At 37.7% G+C, this 26,310-nt stretch overlaps 1 protein-coding gene across 1 annotated transcript in view; it reads left to right on the top strand.

Annotated features, from left to right (window-relative positions):
• Positions 1-25,991, top strand: part of LOC135471353 (tyrosine-protein kinase SRK3-like) — a 41,009-nt gene extending 15,018 nt beyond the window's left edge. Inside the window, exons 3-11 of the mRNA XM_064750560.1 lie at positions 3,359-3,455; positions 6,217-6,315; positions 14,719-14,822; positions 15,463-15,615; positions 16,673-16,837; positions 18,405-18,664; positions 19,791-19,944; positions 20,861-20,992; positions 23,766-25,991. Coding sequence (XP_064606630.1) covers positions 3,359-3,455; positions 6,217-6,315; positions 14,719-14,822; positions 15,463-15,615; positions 16,673-16,837; positions 18,405-18,664; positions 19,791-19,944; positions 20,861-20,992; positions 23,766-23,974 — 1,373 coding nt within the window. The 3' untranslated portion in view covers positions 23,975-25,991. The remainder of the gene's footprint in view (positions 1-3,358; positions 3,456-6,216; positions 6,316-14,718; positions 14,823-15,462; positions 15,616-16,672; positions 16,838-18,404; positions 18,665-19,790; positions 19,945-20,860; positions 20,993-23,765) is intronic.
• Positions 25,992-26,310: the final 319 nt, after the last annotated feature.

Raw genomic sequence — 26,310 nt, 5'->3', positions numbered from 1 at the left:
GCTATGGGTATTGAGATCAGGGTTTGAAGACATGTAGAGCACAATAACTTGAACGGTATATTCCATCGTTGATTTGGTGTGTACATATTAAATACTGCAAATTACTGATTTCCTGACTTAGTGTATTGTTTATTGAAATCATTGTTAAAGAAATTGTTAGGGGTGGTATCTCAAAAAGTACTGCCTGTATTGAGCTCAGGGTTTGAACACATGTAGAGCACAATGACATGAGGGGGACATTCCATCGTTGATTCAGTGTGTGCATATTAAATACCGTAAATTACTGATTTCCTGACTGTGTGTATTGTTTATTGAACTCAGTGTTAAAGAAAATTTTAGGGGTGGTATCTCAAAAAGTACTACATTATTATTGAGCTCAGGGCTTGCACGCATGCCGTACGTGGGAAGGCCTGACAGCAACCAGCAGATGGTCGTGGGTTTCCCCCGGGCTCTGCCCGGTTTCCTCCCACCATAATGCTGGCTGCCGTCGTATAAGTGAAATATTCTTGAGTACGGCGTTAAACACCAATCAGATAAATAAAGTGCACACATGTAGAGCACATTAATGTGAGGGGGTCTCCTGTCACTGATGTTCAGTGTGTGAATTTATTACCATAAATGAACAAATTCATGGTTTCACTGTTTTATGTATTGAGCTGAAGTTTAGCCCTCATGTGCTGCCCACAGACGAGCTACCAAATCTAACTGCAACATGCAGAACCATACATACCAGGAAGAAGATATTTCCTCAATCACTGGATTGCACCAGATAGAGTATTTATGTCATAATTCATGAGAATTACTTTTCATTCCCAAATTATGCATCTAATTTCTAACCAGATTTAAACCATTATCCTATACTCTGATATAGTCAAGCATTGGTGACGCATGATTATATTTTATAAATACACACATATATTATATTAGCACTCAGTTTCCTGAATGTATAAGCCAACTAGCTTCATGTTTTAAGGTTTCCGTGCAGTACATATCTTTGAGTAGCCTGCAATGTGATCAGCAAAACTCTGTGGACGCAGACCTAAATGTACTTTATACAGTGTATTTACCACATCTGTACGAAAGGTGCACGTGGATTTCATCAGTAGCATGGCCTTCAAAGCTTGGCGCTACCTGGAGTCTTGTTTGTTTAGTAGAAGCTCTGGTACAGGCGGGGACAGAGTAGGTTGCGGGGGCCAGGGAGCTGTCAACCAGCGTCGTCATACCATTAGTGGTAACAATGTTAACTCTTGCCGTCATCAGCCTCCCATGAAATATTCCTGGCATGATGGCTGGGTCATCTACTCTGTCCTGTGTGGGTTTGTGTAATATCCTGTAGCTCCCAAAATTTAAATACCTCGTGTAAATGTATGCTTAAATTGTCAGTGAATATCTCGCAAAATCTGTAAATTGTGTTATCGTGTATTATCCCGTAACAGAGCAGTGAAAATGTTCCTAATACAACAACACCATTCACGCTAACATGGTGGAGCTGTTGAATCCTGATTCACTTAATCTGTGGTTTAGGTGTTTTTCCAACTGGTAGAAACCATGGAAACCATGCAGTCAGCCAGTCAGAATTCACTTGCACCATAATATTGAAATGTTGATGTATTTGGAAATGGAGGCCTCCAGGGCTCAGTTGGTTAACGTGCTAGTTCAGTATAATGACCCAGGAGCCTCTCACCAATGTGGTCGCTGTGAGTTCAAGTCCACCTCATGCTGGCTTCCTCTTGGGACGTAAGTGGGAAGGTTTGCCAGCAACCTGCGGATGGTTGTGGGTTTCCCCCGGGCTCTGCCCGGTTTCCTCCCACCATAATGCTGGCCGCCGTCGTATAAGTGAAATATTCTTGAGTACAGCGTAAAACACCAATCAAATAAATAAATGAAATAAATGTATTAGGTCTGTGCTACCAGACTGCCCACTGGACATCGGCGGGTAGTGGACATGGATGCCATGGACGATATATATCTCAGAAAGGCAGCCAAGGTGTTAAATGCTTGTGATACCTATATCTTGGAAAAAACTTTTTGAGCCAACCGCTATAGTACATAGAAGATATCATAATACGCAATCTGATTGGTTGCCTAATTCAGTTGGGCAGCAAGAGTTAAAATAGGAGATAAAATTTCGCACATTAAACCTGTTTTAGTGCTGACTTATACGATCTTTTTGTGGCTTTGTTGTCAAATGTCATTGATCTTTAGTGTTGTGGACAGATTTCCTTAGTCTGCTACACGTGTACATGTAGTATGAATTTGACCACAAGCTGTTTTGATGTGGCTGAAGTTGTATATGTAAATGAGGAATCTGTGTCAGGCACTTGAATGTATGTACGACATACATTCAGTTTCATGTCACCGTGTATGAATATAGCAGTATATCCATTAAACTGGTTTCATTTTATACATGCTTAAGTCAAATACTTCACTTTTAACTGAAAGAAATGTTAATTAGACGTGTTAGAAAAAGAAAGTCATGTACACCATTTAAACCAATATTAGGTGGATTTATTAGTACATGTTTCTCTGAATATAAAGCAGAAAAATGTATAATTGTACTGTTTAAATGCATTTAATTTCCGCTTCCTAAAATTTTGATTTGTTTTGCGTTAATTCATTCCATGTCTATAGATAGTCATATGTGTATTTTATGTGTCTTTCTTTGGACTGTATATGACGGCTAGACTGGGATACTATTTATGTTATTTTTCCAAAGTGTATTCACAACAAATTCACAAATTTTTGTATAGGTGTTCAGAAGAGTATCGAAAAAATTAAAAAATGGTATGAAGGGAATATTTTGTCAGAGTACTTGAGTGCCTGTATACTAGATGTCACTGTGTGAGACAGCGTGTATTTTGGCATGTTCATCATTTTCAGCTTGACATCTCTGGCTGAGGCTGCATCAAAGTATTCTGTCTTTGGAACTACAGTAACTTGCAGCTGCTGCATTAAATTAGCCCAAGACCATTAATTGTTTTGTATAAACTGGTAGAGGTTTAGGTACTAACTGACAAGTTGCTGGAATTCGCCGGTAATTTGTCATGAACTATTACGTGCACTTTCACCTGCTGATGATCGTGGGTTTCTACCTGGTTTTCTCCTATTGTAATGCTGATGGCCGTCGTATAAGTGAAGTATTCTGGCATGATACACCAATCAAATAAATAAATAAATATTACACATTCGCTGCTGCTCTGGATTTTATTGTCTCCATTTTGTTTAGTTTTTTATTTTTGAAACCCCATGCCAGCAAAGAGAGTTTTAAGAACAAAATATCAGGAGTGATAAAAAATAAGATGTACATTCAGCTACCATGTGCTTCAATCTGAATGACGTTATATTTCTTAATTTGCAGGTAGCAGAATATTGAAAGCCAGGTATGATTACGAGGCCAGGACTAATGATGATTTGGCGTTCAGAAAAGGGGATCAGATGATCTTACTGGATGACAGGTGAGCTTGTTTAGCCATCATATTTCAGGCTGATATTATTTTTATCTTTAAAATTTTGCTATAATGACAAGCAGATTCCTGTATTAAAAATCAGTCATCTCGAGGGAATCCAATTTTATTTAAATTCCTCTTTAATCTGTTAATACCTTAAAGTGAATAAGTGATGAAATGTAACATGTGTAACAGATCAGACATGTCAGAGATACATGTGTGTATAGAGACATGTTACTCGTGCATGGTGTACTGTAATTCTTCAACTTTTTCACATTTCCAAGGTGTTAATTTAAGCAGTTTCTGATTGCATTATTCTGCGTAGACTGATAAAATTTTTCCTTTTTGTCAAGCTCTGAAATTGGTCAACTCAACTTGAACCAGTGTATAGTTCTGTCTCCAAAATCACAATTAAAATGTGCATAAATGGTACTGAAAGTTGCTCTTTCATGTATGGAAATGTTGATGGAAACAGGGTAGTTAATTCTTCAGACATATCAGAGAGGCACTGATCTTTATCTGATCTTTTTCTTACAATAGTATATGAAGCATCCTGTTTCAATATGATCTACATGTAAATATGTACAACTGTGTTATGTTATAGACATGATAGTTGTTTAGAGAACAGTATGTTTTTGTTGTGTAATATACAGACATATAGTCTACACAACATTAGCCCCTTGAAGTAAATATTTATAGAACAAAATACATATCTGGAATTTGCATGAAGTAACGATGCTCTGATTGTGCTAGTATGAACAAAAAGATATTGTATTATCTGTATACCATAATTCTTCTCATTTTTGGGACAGATATTAGTCATGTTGAAAATAGAATATTTACATTTCTTCACGAGCCTTTCGGAAAAGGAAAGATAGGAGTATGGAGATGGTCTAACCATGTGTGAAAAAGAAACTCCATATTCCTGCTACAGTTACATATATACTGGCTAAAATGAGCAGACCAGGTGTCCCAAATATTAGAAGAAATAGGGTAGTAAGCACATGTCTGTCCCACTGTTAAAAACGTGCAATAGGGTAGTAAGCACATGTCTGTCCCACTGTGAAACACATGCAATAGGGTAGAAAGCTTATGTCTGTCCCACTGTGAAACATGTGGGCAATAGGGTAGTGAGCACATGTCTGTCCCACTGTGAAACATGTGTGCAAGCCTAAATAACAGTGAACAGTTTTTCAATAATGTATAATTACACATGATATACATGTATGATGGTAACCATTGTCATTCAGCAGTTTGGTACTGTATGGCTCCATATATTAGGCAGGAATAGATTTGTAATCATTGTTTATTTTAGCGACATGGATGTTTGGTACGAGATTGAAAGCAGTTGAGTCTAAATAGAAAGGAAACTTCGGAATTTGGTATTTAACAACAATCAAATATATAATAAATAAATAGATAAATAAATAAAGTAAATAGTACACTGTTGTGAAGTTTTAATATTAAAGGTCCATTAGGTGCTCAGCATTTCAAACAAAGTGATATCTGACTCTCATTGTGTTGTGTACTAGTTTAACAGGCTTAAGGCCCAATAAGTTAAGATTTAGGATATAACTTGTGGATAATTATGGGTTTCCCATTGAGCTCGGTCTGTCAGCAACCTGTGGATAGTCATGGGTTTCCCATTGAGCTCGGTCTGTCAGCAACCTGCGAATAGTAGGGGGTTTCCCATTGAGCTCGGACTGTCAGCAACCTGTGGATAGTCACAAGTTTCCAATTGAGCTCGGTCTGTCAACAACCTGCGGATAGTCATGGGTTTCCCATTGAGCTCGGTCTGTAAGCAACCTGCGGATAGTCATGGGTTTCCCATTGAGCTCGGTCTGTAAGCAACCTGCGGATAGTCATGGGTTTCCCATTGAGCTCAGTCTGTCAGCAACCTGTGGATAGTCATGGGTTTCCCATTGAGCTCGGACTGTCAGCAACCTGTGGATAGTCACAAGTTTCCAATTGAGCTCGGTCTGTCAGTAACCTGCGGATAATCATGGGTTTCCCATTGAGCTCGGTCTGTAAGCAATCTGTGGATAGTCATGGGTTTCCCATTAGACTCACATGTTTCACATGTTTGCAAAGTGTTTATTCAAGCATATTCTGAAGGCATTATTCTTTGTAGACTGATAAACTATACTTTTTCTGAGTTAAACCAATTATAGTTTCGACTCCAATTATGAATGTGCATAAGTTGTGCTGAAAGTTGCTCTTTCATATGTGAAAGGTTGAGGAACTAGAGTAAGTGAAATATACTTGAATATGGCATGACACAGCAGTCTGATAAGAAAATAAAGAGATATGTTCTATATTTAACTTCAGCATGTTCGAAACACTTGCCAGTTGTCTTAGATTTTAACTGGAAGGCCAGGGGCCTGAACACAAGCGTTCAAATTTAATTTTAGATTTTTATTTGAATTTGTAGGGATCATTTCACTGTCTTTGTATATCTACATGTATGTATATATGAAAATATGTATATATATATATATATATATATATATATATGAAACTGACCCTCCCTCAGTGTGCATGTATTGGGTGATATATTTCCTGAAAGTGCAGGGCATACAAGGAGAGAAACACAGTTAAAACAATTACATTTGAGTCATCTCAGCTTTTGTAATAAAGTATAATAATACAAAATGATGAAATAAATAATAAAAATAATAATAAAAAAACCCTTAGTTTGTATCCCTGGTTGAAAGTTTTTTATCATTTCAAATTAAAAGCTTAACAAGTTTGTATATTTGTGTGTTCACAGTGATGCAGACTGGTGGCTGGCCCGCCATATTCGCACCCAACAAGAAGGGTATGTCCCCAGGAACTATGTGGCCCTAGAGGATTCCCTGGAAAAACATGAGTAAGTGCATGGACAATTTTGTCTCAACACTTTTGTACTGTTAATTTTTTTGTACCGTTAAACTTTTTTGCCTAATTACATGTATATACAGATGATTGCATCCTGTTAGATCTAGATGTGCTTACCACAATATATAGCATGTTGGGATTTCATTGATTTAAGCCCGTTTTTAACAAAATTTTTTTTTACAAAATTTGGGATGCTGATCTTCGATAGCCTTTATTTGAGGCATTATGCGGAGTACATGTCTCCATGCATCGGCTCTGAGCATGGTTTATGACTGCATGAGCATTACATTCATTCCTTCATTTACCATGCACAAATCCACCACAGGGGTTGGGAGTGATGTCACACCACAGGATACCCAACTAAGAGCCCAGAACAACTGTTGACCCGTGTGCCTCTTTTCTCATTATAGCCCAGACCATTATATGCACCATACTGGTTGACGTTGAATGTTTGAGCTACAAAGCAGTGTGTTGCCCCATCTCTTCCAAACATAAAAAGCAATTCAGCTGTCTCTTGTAATGTTACTTTATTGGCCATAATTAACTCTGAAAGAGAGAAAAATATTTAAAATTAATATTAAATCTGAAACACAGAAAAAAAAAATGAAAATCAGGATGGTGCACGACTCCTGGGACACCCTGTATTTGCACATAGTAAACATACATATGAGTTAAATACATATCATTTACAGATTATTTGATCCCAATATATCAGTAATTAAAAGTAGAAAAGTATGCTAGGAAATTTGCCAGAGATAGTGTGTCCCATGTGGAAAATAGGTTTACAATATTGAATGAAACTTTAAATAAAAATAGATAATGCTTAGCTATACTGTATTTACTGTTTAATGCATTTACCATAATGCTTTTCTCTTTACATGAGTGCAGGTGTATGTTCACATACATGTACAAGTAGGCCATTCTCTACTATATGTATATATACACATGTAAAAAACTTTCTTTTTTCTTGTTGTTTGTTTGTTTTTTCTCTTTTGTTGTTGTTGCTTTTTTTTGTTTTGTTTGTCAAGCTCATGTAAACTATTCCACACAAACATGAATCCACAGGTTATAAACTGAAAAATGAAAGTACAGAGTTTAATGACAATTTGATAGCATCAAGTTATCCCATGAACAAGGATATTTCTGCATCTTAATTAACAGTTCCAAAATGAAAATGAAAGTACATGAAAATGATATCCCGTCATATCTGTGAAATGAAAATCCACAGAAAAGGAACGTGTTTTCGTGATTTGAGATTTGAATTTTTCCTATATACATTATGTTAAAATGAGGAAACTCTGTTGGTTTCAACTCAAACTGGCCTGGAAACAAATAGTGCTCCTGACAGTTTCTGAATTGGTTAAACACAGATGTTTGTACATATAAGCTGAGGATCTGTTAAGTCCTATTCCTGAATGCACTTAATTTAAGTTCTGTGGAAGTTAACATTACAGAAAGCAGTTCCCACCTTCAGCTGAGCCAATCTGAACTCTAAATTCTATTTTTTTTTTTTTTTTTTTTATTGGTATTTTACGTATGTAAGCCACACTCAAGAATGTGTAACTTATACAATGGCAACTAGTAGGAGGAAACCGGTCAGAGCCCGGGGAAAGGCCCCGACCATCCACGTTTTGCTGGTAGACATTCCCACAAATAACAGGAGAGGAAGCCAGCATGAGCTGGACTTCAACTCATGTCGATTACATTGGCAAGATGATCATCTGTCATTCAGCCGGCAGTACTTGTTAACTGTAAAAAGTTATTTGAATTTTGTACATTTATGTACACATTCTGAAAGTTTATAGCTTTATAATTTTGTATGTGTTTTCTTTTGGTTTGGTGTTCACCTTACAAATAAGTACGCATTAATTCTGTAAAATTTCAGATGTGGATATAACAAAATAAGGTGTATAGTTTTACACACAGATACATGTACATTTAGGTAATGAGTTAGGAGTGTGGAAAGGTCGATGAAATATAGGGTAGTTTCAGCTATATCTTTATCATATATGTATTATATCACACAGTGTGTCTGTATATAGACACATTTATGCACAGGCTGTGACCTAAGATTGTACTTGATGGTCTAATTGCCTCAAATTAAGGAAGTCATGTGTGGACTGAAATGTCATAGTGCCTGTGACTAGCACAGGGATCATACATGGTTGTTGATGCTACCTTAATAAAGTCCATGTACATGTACAGGTTACCATCAGTGACCAAGATACGTATGTGATAGCAAGTTACACCTTAAACTCCCCTAACATGCTTATACTGTTAGAATAGTAAAAAATCAAAGAAAATACTAATATGAAATTTATGTCATATTAAAGACCATTGAATACTGTCCTGGAAAATAGTCTGATTTATTATAAGTGGACTTTAAAACAAACTATTTCAAGGCCCAAAATATGTTGGCTGCGACAGTCCAACAGTCACTTGGTTAGAAAAATTTTAAAAAGTGTATCAAACTATTTTCCTGGACACTGTTTAAGGGTCTTTCATCTGATAAATGCTTGATTTTGAGTGCATGGTTGCTATTAAACAATGACTAGTTTTATTAGGTGGTGATTGTTGAGTAAAATAATACAGTTTGGATACAAAACAGGTTATTTCCTGCGTTAATGGTATCAGAAAAGTAATGTTTAAACACCAATTTGCAAAGAATTAGTACCTTCCTGACAAACCTAATAACAGCTCTGTGAAGATGAACAGAACTCTAGGAAATCAGCCAAAACGATAAACGGTCATTGGCCAAATTTTAGGTCGATTACAGCTCGTAGTCAAATTTAATTTTGTATTGAACTACATGTAGGTCATTGGCAGAATAAGAATTAATAGAGGTATATTTTAATTCATTTTAGTTCTCTATGCAGATCTCTTTATAGGCTATACATGAAGAAGTACTTTATAATTGAATACTATTGCTTTCTCTTTTACTTGCCATATCTTCTTAGCTCCAGTTACTGCAGTTCATAAAAAAAACCCACTATATCCTGTAACAATAGTAAATAAAAGTAATTTATCTTATTTTCTGGTTAGCGGGCTCAGACAGTCAAAGTCCTAGATTACTGCCACTGTCCACCAAACCCTGGGATCAGGTCATACCAAAGACTTTAAAAATGGTACTTGCTGATGCCTTGCTTGGGGCTCAGCACTGAGAGGTTAGAGCAGGGAAACATGACTGGTTAACCCCATGTTAGTATAACATGACTTGGTGGGTGTCATGTCTGGTGTCTTTGGTAAGACACGTCCAGTCATGTCAGTGGTTGCAGCACTTTTGCGGCATGGACTCGCCCTGCCACAAAAAGACACAATATATGTGCACACACCCAGTGGCTCCTCGTCATATGACGGAAAAATTGTTAAGTACAACATTGTTAAAGCCCCTAGCTGTAACTAAAAATATTTCCACTTAAACATATTAATGTTTTATTTAATTGGTGTTTTACGCTGCCCTTAAGAATATTTCACTTACATCGGGGAAACCAAGGACCATCTGCAGGTTGCTGACAGAACTTACCACGTGTGACTGGAGATTTTTCGCTTATGAGACAGCATGCCGGCATGTTGATTGGTGGAGGTTAGGTAACCAGAGAAATTAACCTTAACCGGCATGCAGCTACACCAAGCTGACTTTCTGTGCGGCTGGATTCAGTTTATTTGATTCAATCGGTGTTTTGCCCCATGATCGAGAAGCTTTCACTGATTTCACTTTCAACACGACCAGCATTATCGTGGGAGGAAACTGGGCCTGGAAAACACATGACCATCCGCAGGTTGCTGGAAGAGCTGGATTTGAGCCTCTATGTATGTCTCATTGGTCATGTTTATAATCAGTGGTCACTTGGCTTAGCTGTGAGACCAATGTTTTAGCTGCATGAATCATCACAATGTAAACATCATGGATCCTTTGTAATTAATTTTCCTCTTCATGTATGTAAGTATACAAACAGTCATTTTATCATGAGTATATATTATATACATATATAATTATTTTGTTTTCACAGCAAGGGTAGTCGTGGGATTTCCCCAGCCCATCCTACATGTAATTATGAATTTCAAGGCCGTTTTTAAAAATGTTTGTTGGGCGTAACCCAGCCGATCCTTGGAAAAGTGCCGTGTTCTGAAGTTTTCATTGTGTTTTTATAGAAACTTCCCTCTCCACGTTTCATTAAAATCGCTATCTTTTTCATTTTAGCCACAATATTTAGAAAGAGATTTCGACAACACTGTGTTTTCTGATATGGTTGCGTTACACCTGCTGAATTTTTTTAGGCGTGATCTGACCTGATTTTAACCAACACATACAGTCCTCGTGCTCAGTTGTTCTGACTTACACTCTTTGTATGGAATGCCAGTTTGTGGTCTGTATTGGACTGACAGAGAGCCTTTTTTTGTGAATAAACATGACCAGGATGCAGAACATCGCATTCCAGAAATGTAATTGGCGGAAAATACCAATCATATATTTTTTGCACGTTTAAAACTTTCAATACAAATGTGTTTTCCACATATGACTGGCCATTTGTTTTCTAATGTGTATAAACAAAACATGATCATATGATATTTTATAATGCAAATAATGTGAAAAAAAGTGTCAGAAGTAATATGGAGAGAAGAAGGATTTAAAAAAAAAACTTTTATGAAAATACATTATACACTTTCTGGAGGGCCTCCATGGCCCAGGGGCAAGTGTGCTAGAATGGCACAATGACCCAAGAGCCTGTGGTTTCTGTGAGTTCAAGTGGAGATCATCTCCGGCCCGTACGTGGGAAGGTCTGCCAACAACCTGTGGATAGTCTTGGGTTTCCCCCAGGCTCTGCTCGGTTTCCTCCAACCATAATGCTAGCTGCCATCATGTAAGTAACATATTTTCGAGTACAGCGTAAAACACCAGTCAAGTAAATAAATAAACATGTACATGTACTGAGATGTGCTTTCTTATGAATACACATCTGTGAAATGAAACTGAAAACCTACCCTCTTGTTTTTTGAGAGGAGACATCGTCGACAGATGAAGCAAATTTGTTTCATTGCCATTAATTTATTTATTTATTTGATTGGTGTTTTACGCCGTACTCAAGAATATTTCACTTATACGACGGCAACCAGCATTATGGTGGGTGGAAACCGGGCAAAGCCCAGGGGAAACACACGACCATCCGCAGGTTGCTGTCAGACCTTCACACATATCATTGCCATTAAAAGTAAGTATTATTATAACTGTGTGGTATTATGTTGGCCACTGCTAAATTTACAAGTACATTGATTGAGGACAAATTGAAATTATTCTGTCTTTCTTTGGCTTCAAATTTGGATTCAGGTCCAGACATGTTCAATTGAATCATCTCCTAAATTACATGAATTTTTTCCTTTCCCAAAACTATAAACATATGCAATACGAAACAAATAAAGACAGGCAGAGAGATAAGTACTGGCAAAAGCATGCATACATGGCCTCCTTGGTAGATATCAAGGTAATACATCAAAGGGATCCAGAATGGCTGCTGATTGGCTGACAGCGCAGATAGGGTTCCCTGGGTTAAACCCAGCAGCTGAGCCTTGGTCACACTTGAGTAAATGTACCTAAAACTTCAGCTTAGGCAAGACGTAGACTGGGCTTACCCATCTCTCACATCAGCCATTCAGAATCCGTTCTGTATCCCTTTAAGCTACTTTAAATCTTCAACCGTTGCAACATCTTACCACTTTTTTATTGGAACTTGTGTATACAATTTCTATGAAAATGAGGCTAAAATGAGTTCCTTCTATTACTAAAGCAAACTTCATATAACTGTACAAATGATTTCTCCACACCCCTAAAGCTCTAGCTGTAAGAATGTTTCAAAATATTAGTCCAGCAGTAGAGAGAGGTTGAAGAATTAGGGTAATTCACTGAGGGTTAGTTTCAGAAAACAGGTACACCCATGGGTAACTTTAAGACTAGGGTTCTACTGTAACCATCAACTTTTGTCACTTTGTTTATAGGCCTGACTATTTCTGTAAGAAAATAAGAAAATGTGAAAATAGAAACAAATGCCCATGTATGTGACGATTTGTTTATTGTGAAGAGCATAGGAACGTGTGTTTGTTGTAATAATAGGAGTGTAAATGACCTCCCCAGTGCCTGTACATTTACATAGATGTGTCCGGGGCCATTTTCTACAACAGTGATACATGTCTTAATGAATGTATGTCTGGGGAGAACAGGAATTTTAACAATGTCTATTGGGTTTTGGGGAAGACTCCAGAGGTGATGGCGTGGGGAGGAGAGGGGGAGGGAAGACACAGAACTCACTGTTCTCAGCAGAGTCAGGAGTTAAGAGGGGCCTGTATCAGCTCGTCCCCAAACCTTTTGGATCAGCCCTGTCTGTTTGTATTGACATCAACACTCCATACATTTATATAGGCCTTCTAACAGTGGGTGGCCCCATAGGGAGAACAGAGGAGGAAAAAAAACCTAAACTAAGGCCTGCTGAGGGTAAAGGGATTCCTCATAGAGATCCGAAATCCCCAGGGCTTTGTCAGTAGGGCTTGTAAAAACAATGGCTGAACCAGTGCAAATAGGTCTCAAGCATAACATAACATTTCCCAGTGGACATTTCATGAGAGCTTTGTAATGTCCTCATTCATACAGATTTATACATGCATGTTTTTCTCTCAGCTGGAGACTTTAACGCATAGGCTATGAGCAAATTCTTAAGTTAAAGAGGGGATTTAAAACACACCCGTTGAAGAACTTTCTGCGCTAATTATATTAGGGTTTGTGCTTTCACAGTACAGTTGTGATATCAGTGGACTGGAAATTTTTAAAGTTTTATAAATGTAAGCCATTGATTACAGGCACGTATGTTCTTGCTCTTTTCTTTGACTGGTAGTTATAATATTTGAGTTGCTTCCCTTGATGTTCCAAAAATTCTAAACGTAGGAAAAACCAGAACTACTTCATAAGACATCATTTTGAGATGGTCTCCAACGATTTTGTTCCGTGTAGCCAAAGGGCCATTTCACAAAGCGTTGTGGGGCTGGTCTGTAGACGGTCATTGATGGACCACCGCAGACGTAAAATCAGTTGATATTCCGCTACGGTATCACAAATTATGTCACAGATTAGCATATCGTCTCAACCCAAACAGCATTCATCTCCCCAAATACATTTTTTGATGTTCGTTTTAGCGTTTAGTCAGTAATTTCTAAATAACAAATATCAGAGTCGGTGAAAAGTTCTTTAGGGATGCTGAAGGTTTATGGAAATGAGAAGTTGGCATTTCACTGAATAACACTGGATTTAAAATTAATTAAATCGTAGGATATAATTATTTATCTCAGAATATATTGCAACTGGAGAATTTAAGTTTTTCTCCTTTTTCACATACACGGGATGTTTGTTTTCTGTTTTCTTTTATAAAATACAGTAAAATTATTGAAATGAAGTGTTCAAGCTGAGGTGCTTTCTCAGACATCTGTGATAACTAGGTCAGCACCGGTCTCATCTTAGTAGCCATCTCTTCAGAATTGAAGCATAAAATCCAGTGACAGTCAAATGCCTAGATCAGACGCAGTGGTGCTTAGATTTATTTCAATTTGTTTCAGAATTGTCATTTTGTAAACATTATCTAGGGATCAAAATCACCAGCACAACCCTTCTGGAGGCTGCAGCCTAGACTGGGAATTCCCAGGTTATGCATCTGCAGCTAGGCTATTTAAACAGTGTCACTAAAGTTCCTGGTTAATGATATAGTATGCCTACTATATCAATAATTCAAGCAGTGGAAGAAATATTTTCCAGTGTGTCCAATTTCCGAGAAAATTGGACACACTTGGATCTTCATCGCCGAAGTCCACAACTTGTATCTGCCATAGGCTCTTGCGTAGACCATTATACAGAAAATACCATTGTCACTAGAGAGCTAGAGTAAACGTGACGTCATCTTCCTCTTGATAATGGAGACATGCAGAAGCTTTGCTTTTACTGGATTAAAAAAAATCTTAAAAAAACGAATCTAAAAAAACGTTATTTTTTTTTTCACTTAAATGGGGAACTTGTGAAACTCCTTCCTGCCTGTATCAGAACGTTCCAAAGATGTGGACTCATTAATTCTTCCTTCTGTTATGTCATGTTTATCAATGTATGTGTGCTCATAAAACATATATGAAGTACACACATAGTGCAATGTCTAGAAAGAATATGCGTACTACTGTCATTTGAATCTGCTGTGTAGCTCATTCTCGAGTCTCCAATTGGTTCAAGGCTTCTTCATTATGCTGCAAACATATACGCAATCAATCCGATGATAAGGCAGGTTTGGTATTAATGTTCTTGATGGCACTTTCAAGGAAATAATCACTGGATATGTTGTGTTAAACCGTATATTTATTTTTGTGTGCACAGCTGGTATCAAGGGAAGGTGAGCAGAAAAGAGGCAGAGAGGATGCTCCTGGCCCCCGGGAATGAGAAAGGTACCTTCCTGATCCGTGGTAGTGAAACGAACCAAGGTACATAACTCTGTTCTCATAATGTTGTCACATGATTAAATTATACACCGTGTATGGAATGGCAGAATTTCATCCCGCTTTCATCGTTACTGTGAAAAGAAAATTGAACATCTGGAAATGAGTAATGTGCAAAATAATTCATTCGTTTACATATTAAAAGGGAAAAAATGATTAGAGATGAGGTCATGATGCATGTGAAATGATAACTTTGTGCCATTCACGATGTTAATGCACATTTTAATAAGTTTCATTTGGAACAAATGTGGCCTTATAAAGTTCGACTTCAATATTAACAAGACTTGCTGTGATTAAAGACTAATATTTTTGCCAGGTACAGTTAAATCAAAAGCTGTGAGTGTTAAATAACTTAACCACACACAATGCAAAGTTTACATAATTGACAAAGGTCCTCTGGTTCTTATCATACTGAAAAGTACTTGAATTTTGTTGGAAGCTTTCGAAGACCTTGAAAGTCCCCAAGTTTATTTTGGAATAAGTCCTTCAAAGTACTTTTTTTTTTTCAATGTTAAATGTGTGGATGCAGTATTAGAGAGAAGAGAAAACCATATGTCCTGAGAAGATGCACATCATGTATAATGGTGGAACTAAAGTTGTAACGGTGTTATGATTGTTTGTCCAGGTCATGCCTTTTCACTTTCAATCCGGGACTACGATAATGTGAAAGGGGATGTGGTGAAACATTACAAGGTTCGACTGATGGATGATGGGGGATGTTACATCACCACGCGGATCACATTTACCTCCCTTGAGGAGCTCGTCATTCATTATGGTCGTAAGTATTATGAACATGTGCCTCAAACATAATATCTGCAGATGGTCATGGATTTTCCCAGACTCTCCCTGGTTTCCTTCCTTATACTGGCTGCTATTTTACAAGTGAAATATTCTAGAGTACGGCATACTGTATCATGTATATAGTTGCTTTCTTCATTGATGTTTTGTCCCCTCCACCAGAATGTTTCAACAGGAGAGTTTCAAGTTCAAATTCTTTTATCGCTGATGATAAAAGAAGTTCTTTTACCTTGTCATGTGACTTGTCAACTTGTTAATTTTAATTCAGCTATCACCCGTGTCACCATGTTCCATAAGGCTTTCCTTCATGAAAAAGTTCTTCAGTTTACAATTGTTCAGCTCTTTAATTTTCTACAACTTTCATCTACTCAAGATAACTTTTTCATTGAATTTTTTTGTGATACCCATGTTACAGTAAATATAATCAAACATAGTTGCCTAGCACAAAGAGATCATATGTGTAAGTTGAAGTGTAAGCGCCTGTGGTCACGATTGCAGATTGGACTTACAGTGGATGCTCTGTTGGACAAATTGTAAGCTATGATTGTCTAACAAAATTACGGTGGAAAATTATGATCTATAATCGGGTCAACTCTTGTAAATATTTGTGCTCGTCCAAAAATTAACGTTGAATATGAATGCTTGCCTTAGATTAGACTGTGTTAGTAGTGTTTGACTCTCAAAAAGAAGTTACGATAGAATTTTTTCACATGTTGTTGTTGTTGTTAGCTGCCGAATCATTATGATGTAGAACTCTTTTCAGTATGAAGGCAAGAGAAAGTTTTTGACTGGTACATTTTCCATTTTCTTAGACCGACATTATGTGCTTGTCAAATTTTAAAAACTCTGAAAAGTTGAAATCATTCCTTTGTGCAAGCAGCATAATTTAACTTTGCTGCTAACTGTAAACTCAGTTGTAGGGTTTACAATCAATTATAGCTCCGATATCTCTATGCCATCGTGCCCTGAACTGAAGCAGTCTACACCACACGCCCCGGATGACTTAGGAAACCATCATCTCTGATGTTGTTTTGCAGAGTCAGCAGATGGGCTGTGCCACATGTTAACCAGGGCGTGTAACAAGCCAAAGCCTATCACTACAGACTTGTCACGAGACACCAGAGACGCGTGGGAAATTCCACGACAGTCGCTAGAATTCCTGGAAAAACTCGGCTCTGGAATGTTTGGTGATGTGTGGAAGGGTATGTTTGATAATTCAATTTGCTAGATTCATGTTTGACAGTGTACATGAGAATTTATAAGTTTGATTTAGCAAAGGCTGGATTTGAACCAGAAACCTCATGAAACCTCAACCTCATGAAATTCCCAGCTGCAGCCATAAGTTGCCTCATCCGAGTGAAGGTCAGTGAAATATTTTAATTAAATCTCTGATCAGTGTGTTGCTAGTCTGGAATGGGCTGTTCATCTTGATATTAAATTGTCTGAAGATCCAGTCAGATGTTCCTGTGTGTATAGAGTCTCCATTCTGCTCTATCAGTGGCTCACCAGTTAGGAGTTGACCCATACACTCGCTGGTCAGTACATGTACATGTATATCCATGTATATATGCTAGCTACGTATAGAATAATTCCTTAGACAAAGTTGGGTGGAATAGGTTTGTGTACTAGGGGCCAGGGTGCCCGTGAGGCTTCTGAGAACAGCCAATTTTCAAAGGCACACTTAATACTTTCCTGTCCTCAGAATGAGTTACGAAACCCTCTCGATCATTACAAAGGGGCATTATTTTTTTGTCCTACCTCTTGACAGTGAATAATTATTTAGGTCACCCTCACAACAATTTCATCCGAAAACTGTGCTTAACTTTTCCTGTAAAGTCACGAAGACCTCTTTTGGCAGAGACAAGAAATACATCTACATTCAAGTACATCTACGGCCAACTTGTGATGAGGTAATAGCATGCCATTGAAAACCTCTTCAAACCCTGGGTGATAATGTAATCGTAGATTTAATATGAATATCATTGCATTCCCACTCACTGTGTCATGTATGTTTGCCAGTTTACATGTAAATCCCTTGGCATAAAACTTAAATTATAAGATAAAGGAGGAGAATAAAACATAAAAATGATGCCAAAGTGAGATGAAAGAGCATGAAAACTTATTTGCAAATATGGTCTTTAATATATTTTTTGAATTATGATCTGAATTATGATAATATTCATGCATATAGTAAAAATATAAATATGATCAAAATCCAGGTTGAACACATTTGTTAACTGAAAAGACCAAATTATAGGGCAAATATATTAATTAAACATGTGTTACCTCCTCATTTATAACATTATTGCAGCTGGCATCGTTTCGGGCCAGTTTGTGGGAAGGTCTTCCAGCAACCTGCGGATGGTCATGGGTTTTCCCCGGGCTTTGCACCGTTTCCTCCCACCATAATGCTGGCTGTCGTCGTATAAGTGAAATATTCTTGAGTACGGCTTAAAACACCAATCAGATAAATAAATAAATATAACATTATTGCACAAAGATTTTATATAAGAGGTGGTCCCAAATACCCACCATACAAAATTGTGTCTCCTTAAAGACTCCCCCCCCCCCCTCCAAAAAAAAAATATTGAAGCACTCCTTTTTTTTCTCCACCTTTAAAACTCTCTTGAGTTGCGACCATCAGGCTCTCAACTCTGGTTTCCAGATCTTCGGTGAAACAGGGTGCTGTTACATCAGTGAAAAATCCTTCACTACAGCGTTAAGCACCAATCAAACATACATGTAAAACATGGATGATTTATTTCGCAGGTAAATGGCAGGGTAAGACGGAGGTGGCAATAAAAACCATGAAGCCGGGAACGATGGACCCCAAGGCTTTCCTGGCCGAGGCTCAGATCATGAAACAGTGTCGCCATGAGAAACTCGTCACGCTGTACGCAGTCTGCTCCCAGGAGGAACCCATTTACATCATCACTGAGCTCATGGTCAATGGCAGCCTGCTGACTTACCTCCGAGAAGGCCAAGGCCAGCACCTCAAGTTACCTCCCCTTGTGGACATGGCTGCTCAGGTAGGCTGGTAACTTCGTGTTCTGGATTGTATGGCCTTCTAAGAACAACCATTGCGTTGTTTTTTTTTTTTTGTTTTTTTTTTTTAGTTGGTTTATTTGTAACACTAGTGTGTTTCTCTTAGTTTTGCCTATAAGTCTACATGTATGAAATGAGATACTCTTTTTTCATATTTCTGAATGTACAAATTCATGAACATGTACCATTAATGAGGATTCGTGTGGAGCCTCGAAACCTCTGGAAATTGAAAGTGACTTTTCCAGGCCTTTAGAAGCCTGGAAAATTAGGCATTTCTTTGAGTTGAATAACTCTAAAATTTTTATTTCAAGCCTGAAATTTTTTGACATCTTTGTGAAATGAAGGACCCCTGTTTAACAGATTTGATAATTCACGGGATTTGTTAGGTGAAGATTATCCAGGTAACTCAAATTGTTGCTACTGTAATATAAAGTTGATTTGTGTGGTGATCTTTTGAAAAAATGACTTTTGAACTTGCAAAAGGAGCACTAAGTCTTTCAGAAGGTTTGGTTTGTGCATGTTTCTGCCCCCATTTCTCCATGATCTTGCTGAAATATTGCTGACATGCTGTTGATTCCATAAGTTACCTGATTCAAAGAGGGGGGGCATTGGGGGGGGGGGCTCAGTGGCCGAGGAGATTAGGACCACAACAGGGTGTGGTGACTGAGGAGGCTCCCACCAATGCGGTCGTTGTGAGTTCAAGTCCAGCTCATGCTGGTTTTCTCTACGGCTGTATGTGGGAATATCTGGCAGCAACGTGCGGATGGTTGTGGTTTTGCTTCCTCCACCCATAATGCTGGCCACCGTTGTATAAGTGAAATATTCCTGAGTATGGTGTAAAACACCATTCAAATAAATTAATATATGATTCTGACAGTTGTGTTAATCTCAGAAAGGGTTTTGTGGTTCATTTGAAAGTTACATTTAGGATGATATTCTTCTGGGAAAGTAAATTGAAGCAAGAAAAGTGATACTTTACCACCTCACTGTGTTGGGCTCTGTAAATGCACAATTTGGGATGATTGTTCATGTCAAATACATATAGACTATCCCATTTGATTATATGCTGCTCTGGAAGGAAATTGATTATTAGGTAAATGCACTTTTCAGATCGCCAGTGGCATGTCATACCTCGAGAAGCAGAACTTCATTCACAGAGACTTGGCCGCTCGTAACATTCTGGTGGGTGAGAACAACATCGTTAAGGTGGCCGACTTCGGCCTGGCCCGGGTGATTGAGGATGACATGTACACACCCAAACAAGGTGAGCTGATTGCGAACAAATGGTGGAGACGGAGTTCTTCAAGAATGACAGAAACAGTCTGATCTCCTTCAATGATCTGATGTGTCCACACACTTTAATATTCAAGGTGAACGATCTCTACACTTTATATTGCAGACTCGTTAATTGATTGTGAAGCGAGGATGGGTGGCATACTTCATGAGAATAGTACTCAAAAAAGGATATGTCACTTACAATTTGAAAATTTCTGCCTATGAAACCAGGCAAAAATGTCAGCCGTGATCTTGCATCAGGGATTTTTGGAGACATAATCATCCCCTGACCCTCATCTCAAGGGCTGGGAGAATAGCCTCCTTTCCCGTCTACGCCTCACCACTAAATCTCCAAAACAGGAAGTGGTTTCAGTGTGTCTCTGTATCTGTCTTGCTTTAAAGAGCTACTTGGTGTCAAAACATCTGTGTTTTAAAAGCAAGGTGAAGTGATAAAGACTGGGATAGTCTGAATTGCTTTTCTAAATTGTGAAAGTATTGCAGTGAATTAAAACCAATATTGTACGTTTTATCAAAGTATACGAAAACAGAATATTTCTGTCCCTTCCACTTTGCCTGGTGTGATGTCACCCACGGACACATGACGTCATCAATCGCTGACGTATATTCACAAATGACACTGCCCATTCAAACGCTCTTGACGTCATCCCAGTATAAATGCCTTACTCAACATCACATCTGCCAAATTGAAGTGAATACATGTAGTTAAAATGTCCATGTTTTCTCCTTTTTTCTGCCTAAGAAACTGTCATATATTTAGTTACATTTTTGTATGTTAGATTGTTAATTTGTAGAATGGGATTTAAGCTTGCTTTCATTATCAAAACCCAGTAATTTTCAGCTTTCTTGTACCTAAATGTAGACTGTTATTGGCTTGTTCTTGTCAGGTGCCAAATTCCCTATAAAATGGACCTCCCCAGAGGCGGCCCTGTACGGACAGTTCACCATAAAGTCTGATGTCTGGTCATACGGTATACTACTGGTAGAGATCATCACCCACGGGCAGGTGCCCTACCCAGGTGAGCCCATCATGCGTCACTTCTTAGCCTTATTTTGTCCAACAGTCTTGAGCCCCACGTTAATAGAGACTGTATCAGAGCAAATCTTTATTGTGAGTTGTTATGTATCCTGTCCTGATGTGCATGTGTGGGTAGAACAGCTCTGTGTGCTGTAGGCTCAATAATAGACCTAAGTATTTGAAGACAAATTAGGTTACAAAATTGCATTTCTCTGTGCTGTTCCATGATATGCCAGGACAATATTGCAAGACATACATACATTCAACTCTAGTGTGGACCTACCGTACCTTCTCAATATTTACAGATGCATTTTCAGAAACTGTATACCATAATGCCTAGCGAGGACTGTTGTCTTAAGTAGTGAACTCTCTGTGGGGAGCAGGGGATTACTGGTAGTCCATTGGTGACAGAAGTCCACCTCTCCTTCATGCCTCAGTGAGCCTCACCAGCTTGGCAAGATGGAGAGAGACACGTCCACTGCCGGGTTGTTATAGATTCACTTTTTTTTTCATTGAACTGAGTCCCAAGGTATATGAACTTAGCACATGTTTGTAATTACTGGTACTGTCCCAGCAAACAGTACGATTACCGCTACTTTGAAAGATGAAACCCTGCCTCCGCATGTAGTTCAACCCACATTGTCGTAGGCCTACAAGTCCTGCATTTGACACAACCAACATTCGGATGCTTGGATGAGTGTGTGAAGTGACTAGCAAATAACCACCTTTTAGATCTGTCTTCCTTTAAAGTCCTTTCACTTTTGAGGTAATTTCTGTCACAACAACATGTGGTGTGGCTTAGCTGCACAGTCCTTACATCTACATGCTGAAACAGACATTTATATACCAGCCATCAACCAACAAGAACATTCCAGGTCAATAATCGCATGACCAATTCCCAAAAAGATGAAAAGCCAAAGATGAAAAAGCTGGGGGTGACAGCCAAAAGTACATGTAGTCTCATGAACAGCACTATAGAATTTTACATGTGGTGTATGTTTTTTCGATTTACTGCAAGGGAAGTACTAACACACTTTGCAAACGTCAAGTGCAGTAAGAAGAAGAAATTTTGGACAGAAATCCTTTATTAACAAAGTTGGTGTTGGAAGGTTTGTAACCCCTACTGATTTTACTAGGTGGACTCAACTGACACTGTGAGCCAGTCACTTGGAGACTGTTCTATTCACCATAGGGGTGATTGACCAATCCAAGTTAGATAAGCACTGCTTTGAGATACCTTCACTGAGAAGTCGTCACCCCTCTCATACTTTTAACAAACTGGCTGAAACTTGAACTTACCATCCAGATGAAGCAGGTGCTGGTGTTTGAGACTTCTGCTGATCAAGTATTGCTTCCCGTGAATTAAAAGGTTTTATTGCCACATTAAAAATAAAACCTGGTTCAAAAGTTTTTTAACAGTAGGTAATCGATCATTTGTCAGTATACGCACCTCTAGGCCTGCCGATAATTTGGGAAAGATGTTTAAAAATATATTATCAGCGGGTTACATACTAGCTGTGAATTTCCTGAATATTTTTGTCTTGCTTTTTGTTGTGAGTTTGTTATCTGGTAAAAATTTCTAAAGCCAGTACCTGTAGCGATTGTTCTTCATGCAATCTTGATTTTTCTAATTCATATGCAATTTGCATATTTTGTCTCACTGACCTTCAACTGAAAAGTTTGTTAAGATACCTCAGTTTAGTTGAAGTCGGATTGAACTGAGCGAGGTTTCCAAGGGCTGGATGTTGAGCTACGTGGTAATATATTTACTGATACCACGTCATACTATGCATCATTCGTAGCTTATGAGTATACGTGTGCCTTTAGAGTGATTAGTAGATAAACACAGATGAGAATTTGGCAATTCTTCTCTTTACTTTAGACATTTATTAGGACACAGAACATATGTGTATGATCTTGTGTCTGGAAATAACTTTCCAGAGCCTGACAAGTCCCAGACCAACAGGTGCCAGATGAAATTACATGGTTTGTTTTCTGGTCAGGGAGCTGGGAAATCAGGCCTTTCATCTTTTCACTTGGATCTAACCACTTGAACTTTGCGTACTGGGCGAACATTGTTTATATACTTTCTGTCAAATTTAGCGATGCCTTTCACAGCAACAGGTATATACTCAGAGATTGATATTGTCTCAAGGTTGAATTGGCAAAGAGATATATTCACTATGTTGATGTTCCAGTATCAGTATTTAGTCTTTGATTTTTTTTTTACACAAGCGTGTATACTGAAAAATGACATCTTAAGTTGCTGTGTACATGCTGTCAGGAATGGCTGGCTTTATAGACCATGGTAGGCTGATACTCCAGCTGGGCCAGCTGACACACCAATATCACACACTATGAATGCTTCGAGGGAGACTTCTATGATCTACCCACTTACTTTCAGTGTGTCTCAATTAGTGAGTGTCTGTAATTATTGAGAAGCTATGGTAAGCAAATTTATTTTATATGATTTTGGAACACCTTTCTCAAGAAGTTTTCACTTACAATGTATGTGAAGGCTGCCGGTCAGGGTTATGGCTGTTGGAGGTCAATCCATCGATCTTAGCCAGATTGCTGACAAACATCATGACTTAAAGTTCCAACTGAAACAGCCAGAGCTGGATTTGAACACAAGACCTCAGTGTCAAGCGCCAGACAGTTGCTCTTCAGTATGATGGTAAACACTATAATTAAGTAAATAACTAAAACAGAAGCATGTACAAAAATTATTAAAGGATGTGAGTAAATTTGTAAATAAATATGTTTGATTTCAGGAATGGCCAACCGTGAGGTTCTCGAACAGGTGGAGAGAGGGTATCGGATGGGAAAGCCCCTACACTGTCCCGACCCAGTTTACGAGATCATGTTGAAGACTTGGGACAAACATGCCAGCAACAGACCAACATTTGAATTCCTATTCACCTTTTTTGATGACTATTTTGTTTCCACTGAGCCCAGTTACAAGGAGACAGATGACATGTGATGCCATAATTCCAGTAATTTACATTGTATTGAATGTATTGAATATGCAAATAATTTTGACCAATGGCCAAGGAGATGCTCTACGATATTTGGATATTGGATTTGAAAGCAGGCAGTTGATTTGTTTGCCTACATCTGTCAATTCCATTTTCAGCCAATAAGGTACCAGATAAAACTATTTATCTTAAAGTGTCTCAAAGATTATTGACTTTATGAGTATACATTTGTTAACATTTGATACAAATACATATATTTGTTTCTTTTGGATGATTTTATGTAAATTTTATACTCTTGAAGTTATTTATCATGTGATGTACTTTTAATGAAACCAATGCATTCACAGGATGTCAGTTTTTTTTTCTAGATTTTGTTGAATAAACTTTAGCCATCACATGAATGAAATATATGTAAACAAATTAACAGTATTGGAGAGAAAGAACTGGAAATGAGATTTGTGTTGATGATAATCTGCTTAGATTGATCGAACTGAAAACTGGTGCAAATACATGCAATATGTGTAAAGTCCCATCGTGCTTGTAATCTCTGACTAAATTCAGAGATTTGTAGATAATACCTGTGATTGCTGATTGCTTTGGTTGGTAGAGTGTGACATTATGCAAATAGATGTATGAAAATTTACATTATCACTATCGTTCAATATGTGAATAAATGGGTTCCTATATGAAAGGTCCTATTTATGTTAGGAAATGGGAGATAACTTTGTATATATTGAAATTGTTTCCCCTTTATAGCTATGAGCAACTTTTCTGAAATACAATTTTGCACATTTTGGAACCATAAAATGTGTGCTTCTGGAAAAACAAACATACCTGTTCCACTGGTCTTATATGATTGTAGGTCCTTTTTATTGGATGATCTGTTGGTTTCAAAGGCCTAATGGAGTTCACAGGCAAACTACATTTTCAACAAACACATTTGTTGCTATGTAAATCATTTTGATTTGATTGGTGTTTTTTTTTTTTTTTTTATAAAATGAAGTTTTCTTCAATATATTGTACAGGTACTCATTGGTTAATAAATGTTTCTCATGATGTGTGACTTTTGAACACTTTCTTTGTTCATGGTAACATTTTCTGTCATTATATTTCTTGATGAACATTCCGACATTCTTTACGATTAGCAAGTTAATTTTTTTGTAAACTGGAGGGTCCTTTTCCTGTTTTAATAATATCATTTTTATTGTAATTCACCTCACAAAAATATGTGTCAATTTTGTAAGTTACAATTTGGTATGTCTGTTTTACCCCCAAGCTTAAGGTGCTTTCTATTGCAAAATTACCAATATTTATTATTTTGATTGGAGAATAAGTTGATCTGCTGAGTGTCTGTCAAATATACTTTCCTTTTTGACAAAGTTGATGAATGTGAATCTTGTATAACTTTGATGATTTTTGGAATCTTATACTATTTTATATGGTTTGTAAATGTTTATACAGGTTTTCAGTCTTAAGTATATAAAAGAACCTATATTTCTTCCATAATACATTCCTGATTTCTGGCTTGTCTTGTGGCTAGTAACCTGAGCTGGCTCAAATTTTGTCTGGTAACATTGACCTAAACTGGCTCAAATTTTGTCTGGTAACATTGACCTAAATTGGCTCAAATTTTATCTGGTAACATTGACCTAAATTGGCTCAAATTTTATCTGGTAACATTGACCTAAATTGGCTCAAATTGTGTCTAGTACCATTACATCCATTTAAAAAACAAAGATTGAGTCAAGCAGTATTCATTCTGTACATTTGCACTTTGTGTACTGTGCACTTTGATGTGCAAAGCTAAGAAAATCTTGAAAAGCTAAGAGAAGTTCAAAAATAGTTGATTGTGATCTCTGAGAGTACATTTCTCTATTGAGTACATCCTGAGAGGCAGCTTGTGTCGCATACCTTCTGAATAGTGTTCTGAACAAAAAATGATTTTTTTTTTACAATTAACACAGGTTAAGTCTTTATTATAATCAAAGACTTTGGCGTGCCATGCTAACAGTTGTTTCCTGTTGGGGGAGGGGGGGGGTAGGGGGGGGGGAGGGATCAAAATGAAACTTTATGCAGTAGAAGTATAGATGTAGATGAACTTGTTGTGTAGACATAAAGTATAACTGTAATACTGAATACCCTATGTAATCAATGTGATTTTTATCTAGGCGAACAAAACAATTATATATACATATAATAGGCTGTTAATTATTTGGAATGGCTTTCATAAAACTTATTCCTCAGTATGAGTCAGTAGCTCCTTGTGTATCTGTCATGATCATACCACACGTTCATGTATGGGCTTGATCATGGGGTTTATCATAGTTTTTTTACAAACTTA

The sequence above is a fragment of the Liolophura sinensis genome, chromosome 7 (assembly GCF_032854445.1).
Source record: "Liolophura sinensis isolate JHLJ2023 chromosome 7, CUHK_Ljap_v2, whole genome shotgun sequence".
NCBI classification, from domain to species: domain Eukaryota; kingdom Metazoa; phylum Mollusca; class Polyplacophora; order Chitonida; family Chitonidae; genus Liolophura; species Liolophura sinensis.
The sequence above is the reverse complement of the archived record's forward strand: the minus strand, read 5'-3'. Positions and strand labels throughout refer to the sequence as shown.